Source organism: Rhinolophus sinicus, linkage group LG02, assembly GCF_036562045.2.
Source record: "Rhinolophus sinicus isolate RSC01 linkage group LG02, ASM3656204v1, whole genome shotgun sequence".
NCBI classification, from domain to species: domain Eukaryota; kingdom Metazoa; phylum Chordata; class Mammalia; order Chiroptera; family Rhinolophidae; genus Rhinolophus; species Rhinolophus sinicus.
Window position 1 is genome coordinate 161755571 of NC_133752.1, and position 24439 is coordinate 161780009.

Below are 24439 nucleotides of genomic sequence, written 5' to 3' on the forward strand. Positions count from 1 at the left end.
GACGGTTTATGTAGTGGCAAAGGGTGAATATTGATGTTGAATAGACAAGTAATGCATGGTAGTATGTTTGTCATGTTTTCTCATTTGGGTACTTTATGAAAACTCTTAACATAGCAGGGGATATTCTATACTTACAAGTTCTGTCACTGCAAGGTAGAATGCACAAAAAGTGTTTTCTTAGCTTCCTTTGTACCCAACAGACTGGCTTGTGACTAAAGTTCCACCAATCAGGTTTTCCCTGAATTTGAAGGGTGAAACTCCATGTGGGACTTTCTTTGCTGGTAAGGGTAGTGGCAGTGACTTTGGCTTTCAGGAGAAGTGGAAGCTCTGACGTAGAATTGGAGATACATACGTGACATAATTGGGGAAGTAGAAGAAACTATAGTTTTCTTTAGTGGTTGGTGGGGAAGCAACAGATGTGAGATTTTCTCATTAGGTCAGTTCTATGTCATGGTTTGGGGCTTTACGTCTAAAAGCTGAGATTCAAAGCCTGGTTCTCCCATCTATATAAACTTTTAATAAATAAACCCCTTTTCTGCTTCACTAGTCAGAGTCTGCATCTGTTGCTTAAAATTAAGAATTCAATCTGAATTAAAAAAATAAAAATCTTGGTGCGGTCAGATGGCTCAGGTGATTAGAGCGCAAGCTCTCAAGAACAAGGTTGTTGGTTCAATTCCCACATGGGATGGTGGGCTGCGCCCCCTACAACAAAGATTGAAAACCATGACTGGACTTAGAGCTGAGCTGCGCCCTCCACAACTAGATTGAAGGACAACAACTGATGGGTCCTGGAAGAACACATTGTTCCCCAATAGTCCCCAATAAAAAAAAAAGAGAGAAACTGTTGTTCTAGTTTTTTAAAAAAATCTATAGTCTTCAAAGACCAACAATTTGTCAAATATTTATAGGATCTTAATATGAGGTTAATCTCAGATTCCCTGATAAAGGGATGCAATGATGAAAATTAGTTCTTGGGGGTAAACCCATGTGAATGTTGGAGCTTTATGTATACAACTGAGGATTATGGAATCTCATCTGACCCAATCAGTGATGAGGGAAATGAATGAAAAATTACTAGGAAAAGAATAAAGGATATCAAATATCTTGAAAAAGAGAAAGAATAAGAAGATATGTACATTGGTACATAAATCCCAGAGAAAGAAAAGAAATGCTAGTAAAAGCACTGTCTTGATTATCCATTTAGTATTCCTTGTTGTTGTTGTTTTTTAAATAAAACTAGTCTGACGATTTAGTCAAAGACTAAATTAGACGTGTAATTAACCCATAATGTAAAGGATTTCTTTTAAAAATAATGTGATGATAATAAATTGTATATCTTCTTCCTCTGTTATAGACTAGCCCATATACTAAATATTTGGCCTTCCTTTGAAGACTGAGTACCAGAGCAAGATAGGAGCACAGAGAGGTCATTTTGTTGCACATGAATCAGCACTAAACAGAATGTCAACGAGGTTTTCCCTGTTTTCATATGAGAAGAAAAATACCTCATCTCTTAGACAATGATTTTTTCACGCTGTTTCCAAGGCACTATTAGTTACAAACCAAGTTGTTATTTTTTCTATTTTTTCAAAGGAAAGAATTGAAGGCTGAGGGGATACATATGACAGAACACAACTATACAATAAATTAAATAGATTAAATTTAAAAACTACTAACAGTCTTTTAGTAATAATACCATCTCCTTTCTATTGAAAGAGATTTTGATAATAGAAGGAAATAAGAAAATAGTCTTTTCAGGAGTTTCATTTAAAAAGCAGCACATGACAAATAATATCTTTGAACTATTTACATATTTGAAAAAATAAGTCAATGAATGGGAAACAACAGATATTCATAAATACTCAGAATAGTTTAAAAGACTATTTTTATCTATTATGGAGTAAGCCTACAATCCTTTGGACATAATTTGTATAGTCCAAGAGAAAGTTATTATATCTCTAAATGTTTTACAAGAATCTCTTCTAGCTATTAATGCAAAGCCTGAGTTGTTGTTCAATCACTGAATCTTTCTTACAAATGACAAAAATTTCTTCTTTTTACCTAGCAGATAGTATTAAAAATTGAGAGCCACCAGAGAGGTGCTAGTTATACTGTTTAGCTTCACACTAAAATAGAATAAAATTAAGTTAAAAAATATATATTCTCTAAGCTGACATGATTTTAAAACTTAACAAAATGAGTGGTTTTCAAACAGAATATGTTGGGATCATGACTCAGTTTTCTTAACTTGCTACATAAAAACATTTTTGCACTAATGATTTGTATATTTGGATATATTTTAAAAGACTAAATAATCTGACATCTTAGTTTTGTTTTGTTTTTCAATTCCTGGAGAAAGTATAATTTTAAGGGATTTTGGCATTAGCCTATATGTAAGCAGAAGTGTGTATTAATTACAAGGATAAATGTATGAAGACTTTTATGAGAATTAAAGACAATAGGCTAATGGGCTGGATTGGACAAAAGGTACAGATAATACTCTTAGAAAAGTAGAGCTAGATTGGGTTAAAAAAAGAAACAAACAAAAAATATTGTTCACTTATTACTGCTACATAAGGTTGTGGTGGTTTTAACTTCACAGCCAAATTTATATTGTTCATTTTATACAAACCTTATACTAAGACTTCATCAATCTTTTAGGTACTACCATCTAATATGGTCATGACAATTAGGAAAATAGTAGGCCTATATTTTATATGAATCAAAACCTTAAAATTCTGCAGAATGACATAATATTTAAAGTATCTAAAAACAATAAGACACTCCTTTGTAGGATATTCAAAAGTTCACATAGGTGATAAAGCTTTTTAAAAATAACTTATAAGTTGTTTCTAATACATAATTTCAACAGTTTCCTAAGTTAGAGGTATATGTGTATGTGCCTGCTATCCATGTCTTTCTAATTTTCTTCCTAATTTATCTGGATGGAGGCAATTTATCTAACTTATCTAGATAAAGCCTAAAAAGTAGAAAGATATATTAAAAGCTTGTTAGTGGAGAAACTGACAATCCTAGAATACCAGGTGGAAAATAATGTAAATTATCCAACCAGACTTAAAGAGTTACTGAGGAATCTCCCTACATGATTTGCAGTCAGACAGAACTAAATTAAAATATTTACTCTGTCTTTTACTGATCCTGGGCAGTTATTTAATATCACTGGCTCTCAATTTCCTTCTATGTAAAGTGTATATATTATTTTAGGTTTTTTTGGGGATTAAGGGAAACAGTATATATAAAGCAGCTACCATAGTATCTTGGACCAACTTAGCACTCAATAAATGGTTGTTCCATAGGTTTTTCTGATATTGAACATTTCAATTTAAACAACTTAGATTCCACTTAATTTGAACATTTCTAGGTATCCCTTTAACTTTAAGGTCATACTAAGATAATGTGTTCTGGGTGTCTATATTGCTGAATTTCCACAGTAACTTTTGCTTTAGTAGAACAAGCTCAGATTTTCACACTTCTCCTAGGTTACATCCTCAGTAGTTCACCCTGAAAACTCTGATTGCTATGGAAATATCAACATCTTTTCCTAAATATGGAACTCAAAATTCGTCACAGCTCTATAGTTAAAACATCATAAAAGAAGGTTTCGGTAACATGCAGGCTCCTGTTTTCATGATGAGTCATTTTCTGTATCACTGAGTATCTCACACCCTTCTAATTCTCTTAGCTGTTAATGTTAGGGATGCACCTCTAACTACAGTTTTGATAATCATCTTCAGGTATTGGCTTCCTCCTGAGCAGCGCAATAAAACTGCTAGTGTACATGAAGCTGGCAAGGCCAGTTGGTATGACGTAGAGGAAAGAGTATAGACAGGATCAAGTCTCAGCCATGCTATTTATTAGATGAAACCCTTGAAAAATCAACATTTCATTCATATTTAATTTTCTGGTTTGTAAAATCAGAACAGTAACCATGCAAGTTGTTATGAGTCAAACAATACAAGTAATATTCTTTATATGTTTTAGTTGCTAAACAAATATATACTGTTATTATGGATACTAAGGTGTAAGTTCTCTTTCTTGATATCACATTTATCCTTGTGTCCTGAGCACAGCACTCGAACTATTACAGATCCTCAACATTTCTTATAGACTGGAAAACACATTTATACTGCAGCTTCTCAGTACACAGCCTAGGATGAAACATGAAACACATTGGTGCATGCTGTGTAGATACAGAGATCGATCGAAATGCTGGCCATTTGGAATATCACTTCATTCATTTCTTTCTAAAAAGTTTAATTGCTGTGGTTGGAACTGTGCAATGAAGGCAATTGTGAGCCCTTCATAAACAGTTCATGAAAAAAATACATAATTTATGCTATGTGTGTTTGTGTGTGTACACACACATATATGTGTGCTTTTTAACTTCTAAGGTTGGTTGAAGGGTAAATCAACAAACTGAAAAAAGAAAAACAAACCAACAAACAAAAAACAAAACCCAAAACAACTCTCCATCTCCACTGCCCCCAATAATCTGAGCTTCATGAACCAAGACATTCCAGAATTGCAACAGAAAGGTATATATATATCAAGAATCTAGAGAGAGACTTCTTTATAAAAATCTTTATAACTGAATTTGCTTACTTCTATAAGAGATCAAATCCTTTAGTTTCTCAGACTTCCATGCATCCTCTTTTCACTATATAGCTTAGCCCATATTTGAGCTTCCATTTGACTCATATTAAAAAAAAAAATCAAACAAACCCCGATCACCATAATCTTAAATGATATTCAAGAATTCTCTTGCTAATTATTGTCAGCATAATGCTTTTGACCTTTATTCAAGCACCGTCATGTGTTATGATGTCTAGTATGGCTTCTAGCCATTATTTTGACCTTAAATAGTTACTTCAGGAAGTATGCTTTTATATTTTCCTTCCAAAACAAGACTTCAAGCTTTTTAAAGACATGGTGCTCCACGTCCTCCACAGCTGCTTCGATCTGGTGGACACTGCGTAGTGCCATACAGTTAACAAAACATAAACATGGGTCTCTGCCACTGTCTTATTCTTCTTGGCTTTTCATCTGAAACTTTCATTTCTGATCTGTTTATGAACTTTTGTCCCTATTCTTTATTGCTGTATCTTGCCCACATAGCGGGTATGCCTAACAGCCCAGACTCCAGAGCCAGACTGTCACTTTCTAGCTTTGTGATTTGGTGCCTAATAACACTGTGAGTAATGAACACACACACACACACACACACACACACACACACACACACACACTTAAATAACATCCTTAGACAGTGCCAGGATCATACTAAATGCTAGATAAATATTAACTTTCATAGTCATTGTTACCATTATCAGTTCAATTTTGGGGCCTCTGATAGCTGCTTCTTCCTCTAGGTCTTATCTCTGGCTTTTCTTCTTGACCAGTTTCTCACCATTTATATTATGAGAATCCTGGCCATCCTTAGGAAAAACTTCACTTGGTTTGGTGCATATAAACAAACTATATCTAACCACAGACATTCAATGATAATATATCCATCAGGTATGTCAATTTCTAGCTGCCATGGCCTATGACTAAAAGTTGACGCTCTGACTTTGTTTTTCATTTGAATCAATTCTTATCACTATCTAAATTATAAGAACTTTAGTATAGTGCACTAATGGAGAAGAGTCATCTAAATATTTAAGAAAAAGGTAAAGCCTTTCACCACCAAGGAATAAAGCTAATTGTCACTGTTACAATTTAAGAAGTGACTGATTACGTATTTAGATGAACATTTTAAATTATTATACAAAAACAGATATAAACATTTGTACATACGAAATGACCCCAACATAAGTATTTACATTTACTGTATTTCATTTGGAAATTTTGTTTTTTATTTTAAAGATTGCTATTCCAGAAAATCAGCTAGAGAAGAATACATAAATTGCTGTACCAAATTAGTTTTTATGTACACATGCATAAATTTTAATTTTAAGATGGAATATATCTTGTATTTTCTGAAGCAGAATAATAGGATTTAATCTAAGCATTAAGCTATGTCTATAATATCTTCTCAATTATCCTACTGTTAAAATGGAAATGATCAATAGATTCACCTCACCAAAGTCCACGACTGTTCACATATCAGTAATTTCTTTCAGAGTTACTTTTTATGCAAGTGAATCCAGAAAAGTAAGATAAAAAAGATTAAAATGTTATTTTAGAGGATAGGAATAAATTTGATTTTAAATTGTTTGTATGAAATAAGATTTCAGAGAAAAGAATAAGAAAAATAGTAAATATATATATGTACATATATACATAAATACATATATGTATATATTTAGATTACCTATATTAACTTTTAAAAATGACAGAAACTTTTAAAACCTATTCACCTCAATACTGTTACTAACTCCTCTTCCGAATCAAATTTTCTATTCTTTTTATTTAGAGAGGAGGACAAAGTTATGATCCAGTAAAACATCATCTAGCAAAATGATTGGTACTGGGTATTTCTAAATCCAAATATCTTTCTATCTATTTATTATTGTGCCACTTAAAATGGATACAATTTTACAAATATGTAAGGTCAATTTTTGTTGGTTTGAATTAAAATACAGGTTTTATGGAGTAGGTCAAATTCCCTTTGCATTGAAAAATGAGGTACAACTAAAAGCACAGACAAATGAATATTAGGGTGCATTATTCATTTTAATATGCCTTGATCAGATAAAAGCATTGTCTAATATAAGTTACAAGGGCAGATGCTGAATTGCTACTGAGATGTTTTCTGCATAGGCAACTATATTGCCTTCCCCAAGATGAGTAAAAGCAAGGTTAAATAGTCAGGGTAAGAATGGAAGAGGAGGAGGGGGAATGTAAGAAAAGTGCCATATCTCTACATTAATGGATAAATAATGTATTAAATAACTACTATGATGTAACTGATATGTATGAAAAATTAAAGCCCCTCAAGAGATTCATCAGTTGTCAAGGAAAATGTTATTCACAGTCTTAGTAGATTTTAGAACTGTAAGAAACATTAGAGGTCAGCTAGTCCAACTTCCATATTACTAAAATGAGAAAAGTAAGGCACCACAAGATACTACATGACTTGAAATCATGGTTAATTGAATTAACTATAGACCTGATCAGAAATGAGAGTTTTTTTTGGTCAAATATTGCCTTTTAATGATGAAAACACTCAACAACATTGCAGCAAAACTGGATTAAGTCAGACTTGTTATAATTAAGAATTTCTGACAATGCCTTGACCACAAAACCTTTGAAGTAAAGATAATTACTCCTTACTCCTCTCTAAAAATCTAAATTAAAAGGATCCTCTAAAGTGAAGATTATTTTTCTGGAGGTGATGTGAAAAACACAGGCCATAACTCAGGTTCTTAAAAGGAAATAAAAATAATATTTTATTACATTTGGATGAGATTTTATTTTTTAGGAATCACTACTTGGCTGTGAGTAGTTGTTGCTGAATGTTATTCACACTTCCTCCCTCATAGGAAGCACATGTGTAACAGTCTTAACTTGTGGGATGGGTTGGAACACTTCATTCTAATCCAAGGGCCATAGGTCATTATAAACCACAAAGTCTTCCTCTCTAGGGAAATGTCAAGGGATGTGGTCTTACCCATATCATTTTTTCCCTACAATCTCCTTTAGTCCAAAATCAAGTTTAAGGCACTAATGACCAGATCTAATATATTCTAATACCTTATCTGGAAATTAACATGAAGAGAGAAATCTTTTCCAGAATAGCACCTAAGGAATTTCAATTGTCTAGCTATAATAAAACATAATTAAAGAACTAATATTTTAAAGGGCTGACAGGAAGAAAGTTTCATTCAGCACAAGATGATTTTGATGACATAGAACAGGGTTGACAAACTTTTTTTCTATAAAGGGCCAGATGGTAAATATTTGAGGTTATGTGGGCCTGATGGTCTATCTCAACTACTCAACTCTGCTGACACAGCATGAAACCAGCCAAAGAACAATATATAAATGAGTGGATGTAGCTGTGTGTTTCAATAAAACTTTATTTACAAAAACAGGCAGCAAGCCAGATTTGACCCATGAGCTATAGTTTGCAACCCATTGCTTATCTAGAATTTAAAATGATTCAAGAGAGTTTGAAATAAAAATAACTGCATTTGTAGATACCTAGGTGATTCTCAGACAATGTAAATATATTTTAAAATCCTTTAAGATTTGGACTAATAGTATAAGTACTATGTACTATGTATTCAACTTAATAAAAAAAGTTAGGCTACAATTTGAGTGTAAATTATGATTCACTTAATTACTTCATGTATAGCTAGCCACTATGACCTGTCCAAGGTAAGACCAGATAAATAGTATTTATAAAGATCGGTGACATCCCTAATTGAGTTCATAGAAAAAAACAACTGGTAAGTGGCATTTCAAAGGAAACTTTTTGTTTTTCAGTATAATTCTAATTTTAGTTCTAGTATAATCCTAATTCTAGTACTAGTATTCAAAAGGATTGGATAATTGATTAAAAACTTGGTTGCCGATAAACAGAAAAAGCAATGTTATCTTCTAAGGTGATTTGTGATCCCATTGCATTTTACATGATGTGGTAAATAGTAAGTTATTTGAAAAGTTAAGTGTTTTTTATTTTCCTTCTTTGTTTCTCTGTCTTTTAAAAGTACAAAATTGAAGGGAAAAAATGCAAGGAAAAAAGTCTTCACTTTCATCTTTTAGTCAATTTGTTAAGGGTAAAATTATGTCAAAAGACTGCTAAGGACAAAAGACATATAAAGACAGGAACTTACACAACATTAGAGTTCTTCCTTCAAAGATTTTAGAAAACTTCAAGAGGAGAAGATTACTTCACAGACTGGAATGTAAGCCCAGCTGGAACCAAGGTCTACAGGGCTTTTGAGGTGTCTAATGTTGAAAATCTCAAGTTGACTCTCTAGTTAAAAAAAGCTGGAGAGGAGAAAGGAAATTTTTGTTCTGGAAAAGTGTTATTCTCTGATGCAAATAGAAATCCATCTTTCAAAGGAAGAAGTAGAGATGAGCTGTCCTAGTTTAGTCTTTTGGAAAGAGACAAGAAGATTATGAATTTGCTAAACACTTTTTTTTTCTAATAAATATTATAAGCTTTGAGATATCTTATTTTTTGTAAAAATATTTCCAAACCCAAAGATATTCATAAAAATTTGAAACACTGAAATCAATTTTTGGAAAGAAGAGGAGTGTATAGATCTTAATTTTTAAAGTTTTGTATAAAAAGGAGGTCTAGTAATTAGTTGGTGCTTTCATCGGATATTTTATTCCCTCTCCTTTCTCTCTCTCTAATACCTTTTCTGTTTGGAGAGATAGAAACATTCAAATATTAAAAGTACTCCACACTATTTTAAGAATTTCCAAATCGCAAAATGGAACTTAATAAACTTCCAACTAGTATACTGTTTAAATCAGTTTTAATTTTCTGTGAATCTAGTAACAAAAGTAGAATAAGCATTTAGACTCACACTGTAAACTTCAGAATGCCAAACATTAATCTAGAAAGCACATTCAATTAGCAAATATAATGCTACTTGGAGTTTCTGAGGATTTTTTTTTAAAATAATGTGGTGAAAATGATAATCAGCACATATTTATTTAGTCCTGACTCTAGCTGTTGGATTTTATTATATGTATTAACTCAAAACAATTCTGTTACTTAGGTATTAGAATTATTTTTTTTTATAGTTATACAGGAACAAGCATAAATTAATAGAACGTTGGTGCAAATAGAATGTAATGTCATGATTTTGTTATTGTTATTTAATGAGCATCTCTACCTGTGATAACTGGTTTATTGAACTAATACCAATAAATGTTAACCTTTTTATGCAAACTATAAGAACATGCAGATTAAATGGCAGAATTCATTGTCAGTTCCCTTCAAGGGTTAATTTATTTCACACAGGGACCAGGTAACTCCCAATATGGTATTTCTTGCTTTCATTTTAAACACTTCTTATGGCAGCCATATGACTCCGTTAGATGGGAAAATAATATGATTTTAAAATATATTTTTAAGAAAAACCTTCCATTTTGGTCAAGAAAATATAGATATAAAATAATATTATGAACAGGTTTGCCTTGTTATATAATATCTTGTTCAAATTTAAAGTTCAAATAAAGACTGGCCACTTATTATTAAGAAAAGATGATTTTAAAAAAGGACACATATTGATCTTAAATAAATTCTTTGGTGATGCATGTGGAAATAGGAGTTATCTGAGAATATCTTACTTCCAGAAAAGTCAATTGACTATTTTTGTCTCAGAATTTTCTTTTCAGAAGATTAGACACCTACCAGGTGCTATCCAGAAGAAGCTCAAAGAGCTACAAAAAACTCAGAAAGACAGTTCAATGAGCTCAGGAGTAACAGTTATGAACAGAAGGAATACTTTACAATAGAGAATGGAATTCTAAAAAAGAACCAAACAGAGATTCTGCAGCTGAAGAACTCAATAAATGAGATGAAGAATGCATTAGAAAGCATCGGAAATAGAGCTGGAAGAGTGAATTGGTGAGCTGAAAGATAGAAATGTAAAAATGATTTAGGTGGAAGAGAAGAAGGAACTAAAACTTAAAAAAAAAAAAAAAAAATGAAGAAGCTCTATGAGAACTGTCCAACTCCATTAAAAAAGGAAACATAAGGATAATGGGTATCCCCGAAAGAGAAGAGAGGGAGAAAGGAGCAGAGAGCTTATTGAATCAAATAATAGCTGAGAGTTTACCGAACTTGGGGAAGGAACTGGATATACAAGTCCACGAAGCTAATAGAACACCTAATTATTTTCATGCAAAGAGACCTCCAAGCCACATTACACTAAAACTGTCAAAGTCAATGATAAAGAATTTTAAAGGAAGCCATGAAAAAAGACAGTAGCCTACAAAGGAATCCCATTAGCCTATCAGCACATTTCTCAGCAGAAAGTCTACAGGCCTGGAGAAGCAGAATGACATATTAAAAATATTGGAAAATAGAAACTGCCAACCAAGAATCCTCTACCCAGTAAAGTTATCCTTCAGATATGAGTGAGAAATAAAGGCTTTCCAAAACAAACAAAAGCTGGAGAGTTCACAACCACTAGACTTGCCTTAAAATAAATGTTTAAAAGAGCTCTTCTACCTGAAACAAAAAGGCAAAAAGTACACAATTTTGAGTAAGATGACAAATAGAATCAGAAAATTACAAAGCTATCTCTGAATATGCTGTAAACACTAAATTATAGCAAAAGGTGAAAGGGAAAAAAAGTACAAAAATAACTATAGCTAAGTCAATTCAGTAATGACCTCACAATATAAAAAGGAATAATTTGTGAAAACAAAAACATGTAAGGGAAGGAGGAAAAGAACAAAATCTGTATAGGCAAATGAAGATATGATGCTATAGGCAGAAAAAGGACTATTTTATCTATGCGATGTTCTATACAAACCTCTGGTAACCACAAAATAAAAATCTAGAGAAGTGATAAGAAACATAAAAAAAGATAAAACTGAGAAAAACATCACAGAAAGCTATAAGACTAAAACGGCAGAAAAAATATATGGAAAAAGAAATAATGTAGTTATAGAGCAATAAGAAATACAAAAGATAAAATGTCAGTAGTAAGTCCTCATATATCAAAAATTGCCCTAAGTGGAAATGGTTAGAACTCACCCATAAAATGGCATAAAGTGGCTGGATGGATTATAAAACAAGACCCAACTATATACTGCCTTCAGAAGACGCATCTCAACTTCAAAGACAAACACAGGTTCAAAGTGAATGGGGGAAGATGATCCTCTAAATATATGGTAGCCAAAAGAAAGTGGATGTATCCATATTTATCAAAGACAGACAAAAATGGTTAAAAAAAAAAAAGACAAAGATGGATATCATATAATGATAAAGGGGTCACTCCATCAAGAAGACATAATATTTATTAATATATATGTACCCAACTTAGGAGTAACAAAATAAAAAGCAACTATAATATTGGCAGACTTAAAGGGAGAAATTGACAGCAACACAATAATAAGGTCTTTAACATTTACATCAAAGGATAGATCATCCAGACAAAGTAAAAAAGAAAACCTCAGCCTTAAATGACAAATTAAGTCAAAAGAACTTAATAGATATATACAGAACATTCCATCCAAAAAGCAGCAGAATATATAATTTTCTCAAATGCACATAGAATGTTCTCAAGGATAGGCTATACGTTAAAACACAAAACAAAGCTCAATAAATTTAAAAAGATGGAAATCATAATATCAAGCATCTTTTCCAATGACAACAGTATGAAAATAGAAATCAATTACAAGAAAACTGAATAATCACAAATAGATGAATATTAAATAACATGCTATGGAAAAAATATTGGTTCAAGGAAGAAATCAAAGGAAATAAATGGAGAGTAAGAAGACAATAGAAAAGATAAATGAAATTAGAGCTTTTTTTAAAAAAGATAAACAAAATTGACAAATTTTTAGCTAGACTCACTAAGAAAAAAGACAGAAGGCTCAAATAAATAAGAATCAGAAACAAAAGAGAAGTTACAACATATACTATAGAAATACAAAGAATCATAGTTGACTTCTATAAAGAGCTATAAGCAAACACATTGGGAAAATCCAGAAAAAAATGGATAAATTCCTAGAATCATATAACCTCCCTAGACTGGATTATGAAAAAATAGAAAATTTGAATAGACCAATCACTAATAAAAAGATTAACACAGTAATCTAAAACCTCCAAGAAAACAAAATCTAGGACCAGTGGCTTCATGGGTGAATTCTATCAAGTAATCAAAGATTTAATACCAATCCTCAAACTCCTCCAAAAAACTGAAGAAAAGGGAATGCTTCCTAAATTCATTTTATGTGGCCAACATTACCCTGACACCAAAACCAGAAAAGGATAACACACAAGAAAAATTATAAGCCATTATCTCTGATGAACATAGATGCAAAAGTTCTTAACAAATATTAGCAAACCAAATATAAGAATACACTAAAAGGAACACTAGGAATTATTCCTGGATGCAAAGATGGTTCAACATCAACAAATCAAACAACATGATATACCTATTAACAAAATGAAGATTGAAAATCATATGATCATCTCAGCAGATGCAAAAAAAAGTGTACGACAAGATCCAACATCCATTTATGATTAAAACTCTCAATAAAATGGAATTAGAAAGTAAGTATCTCAAGATAATAAAGGCCATATATGACAAACCCACAGCTAACATCTTACTCAATGGTGAAAAACTGAAAGCTTTTCCTCTAAGATCAGGAAGAAGACAGGATGATCTTATTACCTAAAGCAATCTACAGACTAAAGCAATCCCTATTAAAATCCCAATGGCATTTTTCACAGAAATAGGACAAAAAAATCCTAAAATTTGTATGGAATCACAAAAGATCCTGAATAGCCAAAGCAGTCCTGAGAAAAAAGAAAAAAGCTGGAGGTATCACACACCTTGATTTCAAACCATACCCCAAAGCTATAATAACCCAAACAGTATGGTATGGGTAGAAGAACAGACATATAGGTCAGTGGAACAGAATTGAGAGCCCAGAATAAAACCCACACGTCTATATGGACAACTAATTTATGACAAGAACATACAACGAGGAAAAAAAAAGAACACACGAGAAAGAAAAGTCTTCAAAAAATGGTGTTGGGAAAACTGGACAGCCACATGCTAAAGAATAAAACTAACCCATGATCTTATACCATACATACATAATCAAAATGGATTAAAGACATGAACGTAAGTCCTGAAACCATAAAATATATAGAAAAAAACATAGGTGGTAACTCCTTGACACAAGTTTTCGTGATGTTTTTTGCAGATTTGTCTCCAACAGCAAGGGAAACAAAAGCAAAAATAAACAAATGAGATTAAATCAAACTAACAAGCTTCTGCACAGCAAGGAGAACCATCAACAAAATGAAAAGGCAATCTACCAAATGGGAAAAGATATTTGCAAATGATATATCTGAGAAGAGGTTAATATCCAAACTATACAAAGAACTCATACAACGTAACAACAAAAAAGCAAACAACCTGGGCAGAGAATCTGAATAGATATTTTCCCAAAGAAGACATTCAGATGACCAACAGGCCACATAAAAATACATTCAACCTCACTAAATATTAGGGAAATGCAAATCAAAACCACAATGAAATATCACCTTATATCAGTAGAAATGGCCATTATCAACAAGACAAAAAATACATGTGGAGAGGATGCAAAAAAAAAAGAAAAAAGAAAAAAAAAAAAGAACCCTCATACACTACTGGTGGGAATGTAAATTGGTACAGCCACTATGGAAACACTATGAAGATTCCTCAAAAGATTAAAAATAAACTACCATATGATCCAGCTATTCTGCTTCTGGGTTATTATTTGAAAAATACAAAACACTAATTTGAGAAGATATATGCACCTCTCTGTGCACTGCAGCAACCTAAGTGTCCATTGATGAATTAATGGATAAAGAAAGGATATGTACAATTGACTATTGAACAACAGGTTTGAACTGCACATGTGCACTTATACATGAATCTTTTCAATAAATACTGTCGATGGATTTTCTCTTATGATCTTAATAAGATTTTTTCCTAGCTTACTTTATTGTAATAACAGTACATAATATATACAACATACAAAATATGTTAATTGACTGTTCATATTATCAGTAAAGGTTCCAGTCAACAGTAGGCTATCAGTAATTAAGGTTTGGGGGAGCAAAAAATATACACAAATTTTCAACTGTGTGTGGTGACGCTAGCCCCCATGCTGTTGAAAGGTCAACTCTATATACAATGGAGTACTAATCAGCCATAAAAAAGATAAAATCGTATCATTTGCACCAACATGGATATGGGCCTTGAGATTATGCTAAGTGAAATAAGTCAGACAAAGAAAGATGAATGCCATATGATTTCACTTATGTGGATTAAAAAAAAGAAATAAAACAAAACAAACTCATACTGGAAGACAAAATGGATTGGTGGTTATTAGAGGGGAAGGGGGTGAAGGGGAGGTGAAATGAGAAAAGGGGGTCAATTGTATGGCGATGGATGGAAATTGGACTTTTCAGTGGTGAGTACAATGTGGCATATACAGATGTTGAATTATAATGCTGTATAACTGAAACTTACCTACTATAAACCAATGTTACATTAAAAAAAAGTAGAACTGTATCCTTTCTTCATGAGTATAAAGTTAAATTGTAAGTAGTGTAGGTAACTTCTAGGTGTCTAGCAAGAAATTATTCACTGTTGCTTTTTGTTGACAGATGAGATTAACATTGACAGCTGTAAGTATTAGAATATATAATTGTATCAGAAAAATAATCTCATATAGAGCATTTTAAATGGTTTTAAATCTCAAGTTGTTATATGGAAGCCAATGCTTCAGTTTATGGAAGCACAAATTAAAACCCTTCAGGAGACACTTACCCTTTTCTGTTCTTTTACATAGTCTATCAATTCATCTCTTGTTCTCTTCACTGCCTCTTGCACAGCCTTTTCACTTCGCTTCTGCTCTTCTACTATTGCTGCCTTAACAGTTTCCTGTTTATGGGAGGAAGGAAAAAGTCAGGGAGGCATGTATCACGACAGTTTGTGCCTATTTTATATATAAACTAAAAATCCTCTTCAATGGTTTGAGCTTATTCTGTTCAAAGCATATCTTCAAACAGGAATGAGAACTTACAAAATCTTTTGGGATCTGCTAGAGATTCCAAAGAATTCACTTTTCTAAACTGAGTGAAAGGGAAAAGAAATGGAATAAGCCATTTATTGCAGGGAGTGCCCGACAGACTCCGATGGCTTCCTTACCAACCTTTCATTTGATGTTTACATGATTGATCACCTTCCTGTACTTTGCACTATCCACATATGACTTCCAACTTGTGTTTATTCTTCCAAGAACACCCTAATGCTCTAGCTGTTTTATTCACGTTTAATTTTCCCATCATACAATAATCAAGTGTGGTCTGGGTAGTAAGATTTACAGCTAGTTTGGTCTTCCTGCCAGATTAAGATGTCGAGAGCTGAACACCATGAATAAGAGGTAGAAACTCCACCCTGTGTGCTAATATTTGAAAGGAGGAATCTAGGAAGAAAAATGGTACTCTGCATTTTACTGCAATAGTAATCAGGTACCTAAGAGATTTCAGAATTTCAGACAAGGAGAAAGGAGGCTAAAATTCTGAAAAAGAAATATAACACTTCTCAGAAAGTAGCAGTAATATTTTCTGCTAAAATAGTGTTTCATGGATTCGATGAATGTCACAAAACAAACTTCTTTAACTTCCATTTATCTATATAAACTGCATCCTTCTTTTGAATAGGCAATTATAAACTGCCTTGAAATTTCTCAGGAGTATTTTTTTTCATTTTGTTATTCTTGAGGATTCTTCACGTTGTAGTGTATGTATGTTTTTATTTAGTTTTTCCCAATAATTTTGGATATGTAGATATAACCCATAAAATAGAAACATTAACAATTTCCTATTCTGAATATATTTACTGTAGAAAATTTGAATATATTTACTTTAGAAAATACAGAAAAATGTAAACACAAAACAATACACACACACACACACACACACATACTTCAGTATAAAGAGGATAGGGCTCAAACTGTATGTACTATTTTCTAACTCTTGGCAATTTTCAGTTAAAATATACTTTGAATATTTTTAAGCCATTGTATATTCTTTCATAATATGATTTATATTCCATTACAGGGGCATGTAATAATTTATTTTACCAATCCTTATTCATAAGTATTTTGATTGTTTTTAATAGAAATAATATATGTACATTTGTAATAAATGTTATGTATTTCTTCAGGATCAATTCAAGAAGTAGAATAACTTTGGCTAAAGGATATAATTATCGATGTCTCTAATAGCTTTTGACCTTTTGTACAAATTTTTTTCCCATAATTTGCCCATGAAAATGTCTATTTTCTTGCATCCATGATTACATTTAGTCTTACCAGATTTTGGAATCTTTGCTTATTTGAGGGAGAAAGACATTTAATTTTATTCTGCATTTTAAAAAGGTAATTATATGATATTCAACATTTTCATAGAAATATTACCAATATACATATTATCTCTTATTTGTCTGATCATGTCCTCCTTCCATTTTGATACTGGGATACTCATAATTTTTTGGATTTCTTTCGTAATATATAAAATTAAGTCACAAATCTGTTAATTCCTATAATGGTGACTTTGAAAATTATTATTTTACTTTCAATCACATTAAGCTTTAGTTCCAGTGATAAAATAATAGAATATTAAGTTGTGTCCATAATTATTTGAAAAGATTAAAGTTGAAAAACTATAGTAATTTTTAAAAGAAAAAAATGAGGTCAAATAAGATTATTTAAAATGAAAGCATCTACTATTACAATTCCTATTGGTTTCCCACTTTACTAATTTGGAATTTGAAATTTTTCAGATTTTAGAAGGGCCAAAAATATTGCATATACGTATTAGTAAGGCCCCTGAAATACAACACATTAATAGTTCTGCAGTGAAGAGTATGAACAGTCACACTATGTGGGTAAATTAAAGTATAAACATCATATCAGTTCAGGTCACATTTTGCCAATAGGTGAGTTACACAAATCTTTAGTTTGCAGGGTTTTTGGAATTTTAGAACTGCAGATAAGGATTGTAGATCTGAATTATTTGGATGTAAAAGATAAATCTGTCCATATTTAGTACCAATCAGAATTTCTATCTAGCAAGGGTCATATTGGTAAATTTGACAAGAACTTTTTGGTTGAAAGCAAAAGCATCAATTTAAATAAAAGGGATATATCCAGAAAAAACATGAAAAGTTAGCTAACATGATCTGCAGGTGACATTTTTTCAGGGGTTGAGACTTTATATCACGTGTTGAGTCCACATTTTTGAGAATCTTCCTCTACCAATTTTTGAGCAAACAAACAAACAAAAAAAACGTTTACAAAGAAAGTATATTCAAATAGGCAATTCTGAAAGATTATTTTCTACAATATTTTAGTAATGACCACAAAATTAGAGCATGGTATATTCTCCAAGGATAGGTTTCTCAACTTCGGCTCTATTGGCAATTAACTTTGAGAGGCGTGGAGGTGAGATGTCTTGTGATAAACAGCACACCTGGTGTCTACTTACTAGATCACTTCCAGGTGAGAATCACTGCTCTAAGTAATAGTTCAGAGGGAAAAACATCCCTTTTCATATATGTTATAGTACATTAAAATACATCAGTCACATTTGTCATATTTTAAATATTATTTATCTGAAAATATATGAAAGAAATCATATCCAAATTATTATTACCTAGTTTTTCAGTGTGGAAGAAATAATTTTATATACTGTTTTCTTTAATGAATGACTGGAATCATTTTCTACACTGTTACAATTAAGTAAGTCATAATGAATGTCATTAGGGCTAAAAGCTTATGTGACATATTTGTACACAATTTTAAGATTTCTCTTTATTGCTTCAAAGTATAGTTATGCTTTGGTACCCATTACATCTACCATACCTTTCAGTAATCACAGGATCATGAATTAATAAATGCTCATTGGTTGTTTGTTCTTTATCAGTGTAATTTAGTTAAGGATTGTAAACACAGTTAAATTATTTATGGAACAAACCCGAGCAATCAACTCAATTCTGGTCTGGGGGCTGTAAACCATTGTATCAAAAATTTTCTGAGGCAACTATGCTTTAATTATTTTTTGTTTCTGTACACAGTGTATGTATAGTATCTAATTATGTATTATTTTAAAAGTTTCACGTGGTTTTGGAAATAGACCTTAGAAAATGAGTATGTGAATCATAAGTCAAGCTGCTTTATACACTTCCTGTGCATCAACAGTTAAAGAAAAAAAAGTGAGACATCCATTCCTATACAAATTTATGAGCTCAAACTGCAGTTCCTTCAGTGCTTTATATATATTGATGATGCAAGTACAAGTAAAATTTCCATTTTCCATATTTCAAAATCCATTTACAGATGCTTTCATGTAACCTTTAATTTTAAGTAATTAATCGGCAGTGTAATCATGATGAACATGTTTAATTAAAATCATATGCTCACTGATTGATGTCAAAGTTTGGCAGCACCAATCTGTGTGAAAGACATTTTTAAAGATGAAATACTATGTAGAATCTCATTCACACCAGCATAAATAAGTTGAGTATTTGTTACCATTTTTGATGGTAAGGAAACCTAACTGAACCACAGCTAAGCAAAATGTCATCCTCCCCAAAGAAAAGTCTATTGTTCTCACTAGTAGATCTACATTATAAAAAAGATTATTCTTGGTACTATATTTTGGATTTCATCCATAAAAATACTTGTGAAGATTTGCTTTTTTCTCTTGCTATGTAAGTACCTCCATAATATTCTCAATGAAGCCTCTTGGACTATTAAGCCTAAAATAGTTACTATCGGGCCTTTATAGAAAAAGCATGCCAATCCCTGATTTAGGTCATGATCCCACAAGTTGGCAATCTGGGCTGGGCTCAGCTGGACATTTGTTTTGGTCTTGGCCGGGCTCTCACATGGATCTGTAATCAACTGCTGGGCTGATGTGGCTGCTACCACTAGAATGGCCTTAGGTAGGAAGCCTTCCTGTTCTCCCATTCTCCAGCCGATGAGCTCAGGATTTTTCACATAGCAGCTGGACAGAGGTGCAAAAAAACAGCAAAAGCATGTATGATCTCTTAAGGCTTGGGCTCAGAAATGATGTTACAATGTTACTGAAGCCACATTATATTGGCCTGAACAAATGCATATTATAAATTGATTCCCAAATTCTATTTAATTGTCTAAACAGTTATTCAATACATTCAAAGATAGCAAACATACTATCCTGTTTAACTTCTTAGATACATATCTCCAAATTGGATTGGCTGTTCTCTAGGTCGGCTACATAGTTGTCTATTTTGGTATTTCCCTCAAGCACATTTCTGGGGAATTCACTCCATTTCTCTTGAATTGTATATCCAGCTTTCTAGATACCACTGGATTATTCTTTCTTGGTTCACTCTTGTTTTGACAGAGAATCTCCCACGAGGAGATTCCTGAGAAAAGGCACATGGGAAATAAACTTTTAGCAATTCCTTTGTCTGAAAAATGCCTTTATTCTACTCTCCCATTTAATATATAGTTTTGCAAAGTATGGGTTTCTAGCTTGGAAATTTCTGTAGTGTTAAAGGTTGTTGAGAAGTCTGACTAGTCTGATTCCTCATCATTTGCATAACATTTTAAGAACTTTTATGCACTTTCTTTAGCCCTGTTTCTCAAAATATTCATGACAAACCTAGTTACAGACCTATCTAGAAACTCAAGTCCTTCAATTCTGGGAGATTTTTACTTTGATGATGATGATGATGATGATGATGATGATGATGATGATGATAATTTCCTGCATTCTGTTTTCTGTTTTTTTTATTTCTCAAAATCCTATGATTTTGCTAATGAGCCTCCTGAGTTGACTGACTAATTTTCTGGTCTTTTCAATCCTGCTTTCCACTTCTTTGTATTTTTACAATCTTTTCTCTGGAAGATTTCTATAACTTCATCTTCTGATTCCTGATTTTGTTTTTAACTTTGTACTATACTTTAAATTTCTAATCTTTTCATTTGAGTTAAAAAATAGCATCCTTTTCTCCTGTTTCAGAGATGCAAAATCTTCTCTTAGCTCAGGAAATTAATATTTTTTTAAACTTTTCATGTCTCACAGCATCTCTGTTTTATTATCTGCTTTTCATGAGAACTTGACTGTTCATACTTGACTATTTACTCATGTTTACACAGTAGAGCACTAAAATGCTGAGTAACGTCTCTGTGCTTGCAGTTGTGGTTTATGGACTGTTATCTTAATAGCACAGTAATCTGGCTGGGTTGTTTCCTTGGGTCAATTCCTGATACCAATATATTTAGGTCTTTTATCTTAAGCTGTCTAGATTCCTTAGAAAAGAATCTTCCAATTTCCTGTGGGGTTGTCAGCATTCTGAGAGCTGGGATAGGAAAAATAGCTAAGGTTCTCAATACACAGCACAAAACTTTTCACCTTGCTCTCCTATAATGACCCCAAGTCATTATAGCACCTAGGCCTTCAAGTGTGCTTAGTTATCCCTGGTCCAGGGACCCCACATTTTATTTTTCTTTTTAGAGAACTAACCCCAGTTTTCTGCCAGGACTGGAAAAAATGAGTGGGGACCTAACTACTTATTAAACAGACTTTCAAAATTTTCTTGTACTTGAAGCTTCACCTTCATTCACACTTCCAGAGGTATCTGTTGCCATCAACTAGTAAGCTTTTGGAGTTTCTAAATGCATATCGGTATTCTCAGTTGTCTCTACTTCTAGCTACCGTGTTTCCACAAAAACAAGACCTAGCTGGACAATTAGCTCTAATGTGTCTTTTGGAGCAAAAATTAATAGAAGACCTGGTATTATATTATATTATATTATATTATATTATATTATATTATATTATATTATAATTATATTATTCCCAGTCTTATATCATATTAAAATAAAACTTGGTCTTATATTAATTTTTGCTCCAAAAGACGCATTAGAGCTGACGGTCCAGCTAGATCTTATTTTCGGGGAAACATGGTATGTGTTCCATTTCAGTAGAATTTAATTTCAGTGGGGTTTTAGAAGCGTTTAGATAAAAATATGTACTCTTATTGCTCTTTTTAACCAGGTATGTGTTAGAAAAAATATATTAAAGATTTTTGTTTTGAAACAATTTTAGATTTATAGAAAACTTGCAAAGATAGTACAAGAGTTCTTGCATACCTTTAATATAACTCTTCCTATATTAACATCTTACATAATTATGGTACATTTATCAAGCTAAGGAATTAACATCATATAATATTAAACAGATTAGAGATTTTGTTTCTATTTTACAAGCTATCCCCTAATTTTTTCTTCTGTTTCAGCTTAATGTTGTCATGCGGGGCGGCCTGCAGGGTCTCAGCTCCCGCTCCCCACATAAGAACGCAGGACACGGTGAGGCCAAAAAGGAACACCCACGGAGCCACAGATAGGGGAGTCATACCACTATAGTCTCACTGGCGGCTGGGTTGGAGACACAGGAAGCAGGAACCACACTATCTGCAACCTGCCGTCCACTTCTCTGCAATCCGCAACCCTCACTCCGCCGTGCTAACTGCAATCTGTGCTTGCCAGCCCAGCCGCCATCTTCTTGCTAGCCCCCATTCTTTCTCTCTTCTAGCGTAGCCACAGCAGTTATATTAGTGGCCAATGGCTCACTGGTTACAGCTGACGACCAACTAGCCACAGCTGATGGCCATCCAATCACAGTTGATGACCATTTACTAGCTGAGCCAGCACCTTTCTATGGGGCCTAGAGCCTGGAAACTGCTCTCTGGGGCTCTGTCCCCACAAATGTTTTTGTTTTGTTTTTTTCACTGTTCCAGGATTAATCAAGGGTAAAACATTGTATTCAGACATCACATCTCATTAGTCTCTTCTAATCTGTGACATTTTTTCATTCTTTCCTTATTATGACATTGACACTTTTGAAAAGTACTTTTCCGGTATTTGAAGTAATTTGAATCTGTCCCTTTTTTCTCATAATCAGACTGGGGTTATGGATTTTGGGGAAGAATACCAGAAATGAAGCATGCTTCTCATTATATATTATCAGGGGATATGTGGCATTAAACATAATTTATAACTGGTGATGTTAACCTTGATTTGGTTTAAGCAGTATCTGCCAGGTTTCTCTAGTGCAAAGTTAACATAGTTTCCCTTTCTATAATTTATTCATTTGAAATGAAAAACAGTCCAGACAACACTTATGGGGATGTGAATTAAGTTGCATCTACTGGAGAGGGGAGTATCTACAGATATTATTTTTTTTAATAGAGACATATGAATATTTTTAAACTTCAGACAGTTTATTCTATAGCTATAGAACTATCCAGCATTTCTAATTCTTCTTTCATTAGTTTGGGATTTATATTTTTCTTAGTAATTTTTCATTTCATCTAAGCTTTACAGTTGATTGGTATTATTTATACTGCTTATACTTAAATCTGTACAGCATCTACATTAGGTCACTTTATTCATTCCTCTAATAATGTCTATTAACAATTCTTCATCAATCTTGTCAAAGACTTGTGAATTTTATATCTTTTAGAAAATGAAGTATAGTATTTTGAAACTTTCCAGTCTAAGTCATGAATATCTTTCATAAACTTTACTATTTCTTTCTATTTTCTTTGGACTATTCTATTCTTTCTTTTCCAACTTCCTTAATAAATTGAAGTGTTTGTGCATTATTTTCCAGCTTTTTCTATTTTCTAATATAAGTATCTAAGACTGATTTTCTCTGAAGTACCACATTAGATGCTTCTCACAATTTTTTCAGTAACTATTTTAATGACTGCATTATTTTTCCTTTGTTCTTAACTTTAAAAATAATTTTAATACATAGTGAAATGCACAAATCTTGTGTATGGCTGAATGGATTTTACATATATATATGTAATGATATATATATATATGTATATATATACCATATATACATATATATATGTGTGTATATATATATATATATATATATATATATATACACACATATATATATATATATATACTCATTTACTCAAGAAAAAGAACATTTATATGCCTCAGGACATTCTCTTATGTTTCTTCCCATCATAAATAACAACTATTGTGATTTCTATCAGCTTACATTATTTTTGTCTGTTCTTAAAGGCTATAAAAATTGAATAATACAGTATTTATGCTTTTGTGGCTGGCTTCTGTTCTACATAATATTTTTGAGATTCATTCATATTATAGAGAATATCATTAGTTTGTCTGTTTTATTTTCGTTTAGTGTTCCTTGTATGAATATACCACAACTCATGTCTTCATTCTACTTCCAGTGGACATTTGGAATGTCTCCATTGGGACTCTTATGAATAAAGCATCTTGTATCATTCCTTTACACATCTCTTAGTGGATGTAACCACTAATTTCTGCTGAGTGTACGGGCATACCTTGTTTTATTGTTTTGCACAGATACTTCATTTTCATCAACCTCGAGGCAAAACACTCCACCAGCAAGGCTCAGGTGATAGGTAACATTTTTTAGCAATAAAGTATTTTTAATTAAGGTATGTACATTTTTTAGACATGCTATTACACACTTAAAAAACGACAATATATGTAAAGATAACTTTTATATGCACTAGGAAACGAAAAATTTTTGTAACTCACTTTATTGCACTATTTGCTTCATTGCGGTGGTCTGGAATGAACTTGTGATATTTCTAAGGTCTGCCTGGACACATAATTTTGGAACTGGGGGGTATCAGAGTATGTG

The 24439-nt window shown here is 32.4% G+C and overlaps 1 protein-coding gene across 7 annotated transcripts in view; it reads right to left on the reverse strand.

The window, feature by feature from the left end:
- The window catches only part of CCDC91 (coiled-coil domain containing 91), a 326862-nt gene that overhangs the window by 44929 nt on the left and 257494 nt on the right, over nt 1-24439 (reverse strand). For 6 of the 7 annotated variants that reach the window (XM_074325866.1, XM_074325865.1, XM_019737205.2 and 3 more), the window contains one exon: nt 15495-15608. In XM_074325866.1, coding sequence (XP_074181967.1) covers nt 15495-15608 — 114 coding nt within the window. Of the gene's footprint in view, nt 1-15127; nt 15351-15494; nt 15609-24439 lie in introns of those variants that run through there. The other variant, XM_019737209.2, reaches the window with a different exon arrangement.